Below are 6,031 nucleotides of genomic sequence, written 5' to 3'. Positions count from 1 at the left end.
ATCTAAGCTGGTAATTAAGCTTGGAGGTTTCATGCTAGCATCTTATTTTCTGAACTCTAAGGTTCAGATCTGAGTAGGAAAGCTATGATAACATTAAACCAAACTTTCCTGTGTTCCCAGAACTGATAACAAAGGTCAAGATTTTCAGAAGTACCTTGAGTTTGGATGCCTCAGTTTTTGGGGACCTATCTTGAGACACCTTCAAAGGGGGATGCTCAGTACTTTTTGAAAATCAGACTCCTCTATGGTGTCTCATGTCAGGAAACAAAAATTGCTGTCACTTTTGAAAATCTTGACCCAGCATTTATATTTACACCAGCAAGCATATAAACTGGCTAGTGTATCTAATGTAGCTTCCTTAGATGTTTCATATTCTGTGCACCCTCATGATAGTTGCCTTTCTTAGGGCTTGTCTACATATGAAAGTTAATCTGGAATAAGGTAGGGTGTGAATTAATTAAATTCAGTAGAGCAGCCCCACATAGAGTTTATCAGGAATAACTCCCCACGTGGACAAGACCTTTCAGAATGACATGGGTCCACCATGTGGCCTATTTGGTGTTGATTTTTTGGTGGTTCTCTCTCTCCCAGAATACGGAGGAACTGGGAAGGCTATGAAGTAAATTGTTTTCTTTAATTTATTATCATCAGTAGTGTGTGTTGTGGGAATGTTCTGAGCTTAGCATTTTATCCGGAAGATGGTGGATTTTGTGGCTACTCCAATTTCAAGGCCATGAGCCAGTCACTGAGAAACAGCTGTCTCCTGCTCTTCTAAGTTTCACCCTGGTTGTTAAAAATTCCATTGTCCTTGGTGGCAGAAGGTCAGAGTAGCCTGGACCCAACCTATTTTGGACATGAATCTCAGAAACAGAACCTTGAATCCACACTGGAGGGTCAGTGCCGTATTGGAAGTGGGATGTGCTCATGCTGTCTTGTGTTGCTTACCTACTGGATGGGCTGCCGTATTCTGAATCAGTGGAGCAGTCTTGGGACTGATGCCTTCATCCCAACCCTGTTGCATTGCACTAAATTAGCCTGTAAATCATGACATTGTGGTTCTCTCTGGCTAACGTGCATGGCCTCTGGTGAGACAGAAATGGAAGAATGGGTTTCCAGCAGCTGTTATTGTTTGGGAATCCAGCAGCAGTGGCAAAGGCTCTCTATTGAGAATGATATGCTCTTGGGTTGTTCTCTTTGCACTTGCACCACGTCTGTCTTGGCTGGGGTCAGATACTGCTATCCGCTTTTCATCTAGACACTGATCCTGCTTAGGCATTGAATCTACTGGGAAGTGTCGCTCTGAGCATTTGAAATTAAGGATAAGCAGAGCTAGGTGTTGTCAAGCTGTGACTTGAACCCATGATTTGGGTGATTGGCATTTGGCATCTTTCTATTTCAAGAGATGTGTTTGCAGAGTCAGGAAGACAGCACTGCATTGGTTTACATTCGCTTTGCATTTGGGAAGTTACCTTTGCAATCATAAGGGCTAGAAATACAATTTCTTGGCTACACAAAGCTGACAATGCTGGGCTGCTAGGGGAGGTGTTCAGTGCTCCACAGGCTGGTGGATTTGTAAAGTCCTAGTTACAAATAACACTGTGGATTATTAAAATTCTTCCAGTTTTAGTAATAATAGACTTTACCTTTCACCAGTAATGCACAAATAAACCAACAGCATTTCTCCCTTTGGAGAATGAAAACAGCCAAGCTCATTTTGTTTGTTCAAATCAATTTCAGCACTTTGCTAGAATTTTTAGCTTAACTTGCAGTGGAATGTTTGTGTACACACACACACGCACGCACACTCTCTCTCATCCCATGGAAAGATTTAACTTAGGATTTACATTCTTTTTTATCTCAAATTTTGAGCCATATTTAATAATAGGAGCTATACCTATCTCCTAGAACTGGAAGGGACCTTGAAAGGTCAAGTCCAGCCCCCTGCCTTCACTAGCAGGACCAAGTACTGATTTTTGCCCCAATCACTAAGTGGCCCCCTCAAGGATTGAACTCACAATCCTGGGTTTAGCAGGCCAGTGCTCAAACCACCGAGCTATATTGACCTGACAGTATAACCCTTCAATTATTTTTTACAACTTTACAAGCTGTACCTAGAAAAAGAGTAACTGGATCCAGACTTCTCAACTGCTTCTCATTTTGAGGGCCATCATCCCTTTTAGTCCCAGAGTTACCTCCATTCTATACAAATTTGGCATCCCTTCGTCTTTTATTGCTAAAGATTACTGACCTCAGCAACGCAGACTCATTGAGCCAGAGATTCTAGAGAGAGTTATTTACACCAAGCGAAGGATTCCCCTGGCTTGTTATGTTTCCTGCAGGAGTAATTTTTTTGTCTCCGTCATCTGGTGTGTCTGTCACAAAATTCATCCCACAGTTGGGCCTTGGTTGGTAGGTCTATGCAACTTAATGAAGCCAATTCAGTCTCTTTTTGTCATCAGTGTTTCATTACTGGATGGCAGTAGAGACTGCCAAGAGGAATTGCAGTAGATGTATTTTTTATAACTATTTATTTATTTAGGAAGTTTTAACAGGTTTACAGATCACTGCCATGTAAATATCTGTAGCACAACAATAATGGCTACGGGTCAGCTTCTTCTTCTGTTTAGAGAAACATTCTGCAACAATTAACATCCACTGCAGGCCGATACTGTTCTCTCTCTCTCTCTCTCTAACCAGTGTCTGAAGGAAGAACAGGGGTAAAGAGCCCTCCAGGCACAGTATTCAGCAGTGGCTTCCTCTGCACTGATGCTGATAGCTAGCCCAGTGCAAAACCCTTTTCCTTTTTATTGTAGAGTGTGTTCAAGATTGGAGCTGGTTGGGAATTTTTTTGTGAAAGGTTTTTGTGGGAAAATGCTGATTCTTTGAAACCAAAACTTTTTGTGTGAATGTCTCTCAGGTTCAGGAAGGCATGGGGGGGTAAAGGAGTAGACGCCAGAATAGCCAGGTTGTTAGGGCACCTGTGTTTTGGGAGACCTGGGTTCAGGTTGCTGTCAGTTGTTGGCTCTGTGTGGTGCACCAGCACTGCACAGATCACGGATGCAGCAGACCTCGATCAAACTGCCCAAGAAAACCACTGACTCCATTCAGTAGCAAAGGCGCCCAGCCAGGTTTATTGTCAACAAAGCACAGTAGTAGCACCCGGTAGATTATGGGGATATTAAGACATGTATGCCTGCGACAATGGACTTGGCTCAGTGAGCGGCAGGACTCTCCATTCCCCCTCGGCTGGACAAAGACGCTCCCTCTGTGACCCCTCTTTTATACACTGATACAAACAAGTTAGGTATTGCCCCTGTCAAGCCTGGTTCCCCACACTGGCACTCCGAGTGCAGAAGGTGGGGGCCCGCAAGGATTCTGAACATTAATTCTGACCACTCCAGGCTTGTATTAAACTCCCAAGATTACAGCTTCTCTCTGACCTTGGATGGGTAGATGCTGCCACCACCTAAATGCAGAACCCCTTTGAGAGCCCAGGAAGGCACACTTGGGAATTCCTTCTTGTGGGGGTATCCCCGCCCCCCGGGGAGGAATTGCTGAGAAAGAAAGCAAAGGAAATTAGCTGTTGCACCAGCCAATTAAACACCATAGGCACAAACCTCTTAAGGACACACAAATCCAATCCTGTTCTTAAAAGAAGTAAATTTTATTAAAAATAAAAAGAAAGAAAATACATCTGGAACTTTGGCTTTTTGCTAGGTTTAAAAAAAGACCAATTACAATGATTAAGCATCAAGATAGCTTCTTGAGGTCCAACTTAAAGGTTATAAGCAAAACAGAAGCTCCAGGAGTTAGCACAAAGGATTCCACAAGACATAAAGAGAGAAACCTAATTGCGTCTTCCTAGACATTTCCTGATCTACTTACATATCTGTGGTTTCAAATGAGGAGTTTCTAGGTATGATCTGATGATTTTCATACCTGGCCCAAGCATTTACAGCATAGCTCCAGCCCAGTCCCTGCTCTCCGGGAGAATAACCAGACAGACAAAGGGGGAAGTTTTTTCCCAATTTGAAAAAGTTCTAGCCTTCCCATTGGCTCTTTTGGTCAGATGCCCACTCCCTTCCTTTTACTTATGTAGGGAGATTTTTTAACCTTTTACAGGTAAAGGAAGTAGAGAACAGCGACTAACAGGGATTTTATAGCTAACAGCCTGGCTGGGGGTCCATAAAAGAGAGCTCCCCCCCCCCTCCTTAATTTATCACAGCCCCTCTGACGTAGTTAGTTACACCCTTTACCTTGTACATGTGGGTTCAATCAAAACATCTCTGTCCTTCACCCTGACCACATCCAGTGTGTCCCCTTTGGGGAGTGCGTTTACACCATAGCCTTGGAGCGGGATGTTCTAGTACTATCCTTCTGGAATGGGTTTAAGTGAACACTTAGTGCCTAGGAGTGCTTGTGTTTTTGCAGTGCCAGCCCTGTTCTTGCCAAGTTCACGTATCAGGTATTGAACCTGAAAGGAGGCATCTGCTTTGTAACAGGACCTGACTTTAGTTCTGGCCTCATACCAGGCTCCTTATACCAGACCTAATGTCTCAGGCTCTCTCTTTCTATACATTGGTCTCTCCTCTGTTTGATTAGGAGCAGGTACTTGAGCCTGGGTCGCCCACATCCCAGGTGAGCCCTAACCACCAAGGCTTGTACAACTGATTGTGTTCAGCCCTGTATAGAGCATAATGGAAGACATAACCCTCAGCCCAAGGAATTCACCGCCGGAAGAGGAAACAGTTCAAACACCACATAGATGGGTGACTATATAAAGATCAAATCACAATGAATCCAGTTTGTAAAAAATTCTAAGCACTTGTGTCTCTAACTATCACTCAAGGCTTTGTGGACAAAGTAATTTGCTAAGAAAGCGTGTGAGTGCTGCTTTGGGCAAACACCTTTAATAAGTTGTGTCATTTTGCTTTTTAAAGTAAGGGCCGATGAGGCTTTAACTAGGCTAGGAAAAATGTCAAAGCAGCTAACATGAGCTGGCTAAGCCCAACCGAAACTCGACCACCTTTCCTTGTCTAGACAAGGCCTAACTTTTTCACAGACAGTGTAAAAGACTTTCACTTTGGAAAACACACTGATATACATATATGTAAACACATACTTTGTACAAGGAAGGGACAAATTGGCTCTAGCCATTTGCACCTGTACTGACTGCAAATTTGAAGTAAAATACCTCTAAATCAGAGTGGTAGAATATCACACCCACTTTGGACTCAGCTTGCACTGGTGTAAATAACTACATAAAGTCATTGGAAGAATCAGGTCCACAATGTGTATGTATAACTATTGTGTGTGTACAAAAAAAAATAAATCTGTTTTCCTGTCATTATTCTTTATTACTAAGGCTGTTTGCATAAAACACAAGCTCTTGCTGTTTATTCTTCACTTAGCCATATTGTATTAGTTTCCCCTTCTATACAACTAGAAAAATTATACTTGCCCACTTTTGTAGACAGCTTTAAAATCCAGGGCCAGATCTTCAGCTGGTGTAAATTCACACCCTTATTCTGGCCTTTGCTCATGAAAAGTACTGTGTAATGACTCTGTTATCACTAGTTATTAACATCAGTGCCCAAATATGTCATCACAGTATTGTCATGTGTGACACTGAAGGACAGGTGGATGTTTAAAGACCATATATCCTATTTACAAGCAAAATATCCTGATAATCTTCAGAGAGGGAGGCAGGGAGGAAAAATAATTCAGAAAATATGGCATGCAGCAGCAAAACCATTACTAATTAGAATGTTTACTTAGTTTTCGATGAGGCATCTGTAGCTATTTGAGTGAAGTAGAAAAATCAGTTCTAAGAAAAATAAACTTGTCCTTAAAATCTACAGCAATAGTTAGTATTATTTTGTTATTTAAATGTACTGAATTTGGTTAGAATTTGGTTCTCCCTGATATCGTGTTCTCCAGTCTTATGCAAAGCAGTTTTCCTTGATTACATTTTACTAATAATGTTCTAAACCAGTATGTAAAGAAACAGGACACAGATTTATAGTTTGTT

General features: G+C 42.0%; 1 protein-coding gene across 1 annotated transcript in view; it reads left to right on the top strand.

Moving 5' to 3' along the window:
* The window catches only part of TRIM14 (tripartite motif containing 14), a 34,613-nt gene that overhangs the window by 26,254 nt on the left and 2,328 nt on the right, over positions 1-6,031 (top strand). Inside the window, exon 5 of the mRNA XM_075067505.1 lies at positions 592-619. Within this exon, the coding sequence (XP_074923606.1) occupies positions 592-619 (28 nt within the window). The remainder of the gene's footprint in view (positions 1-591; positions 620-6,031) is intronic.

This window comes from Chelonoidis abingdonii, chromosome 6 (genome assembly GCF_003597395.2).
Source record: "Chelonoidis abingdonii isolate Lonesome George chromosome 6, CheloAbing_2.0, whole genome shotgun sequence".
Classification (NCBI taxonomy): domain Eukaryota; kingdom Metazoa; phylum Chordata; order Testudines; family Testudinidae; genus Chelonoidis; species Chelonoidis abingdonii.
This window is presented reverse-complemented; position numbering and strand designations above follow the sequence as displayed.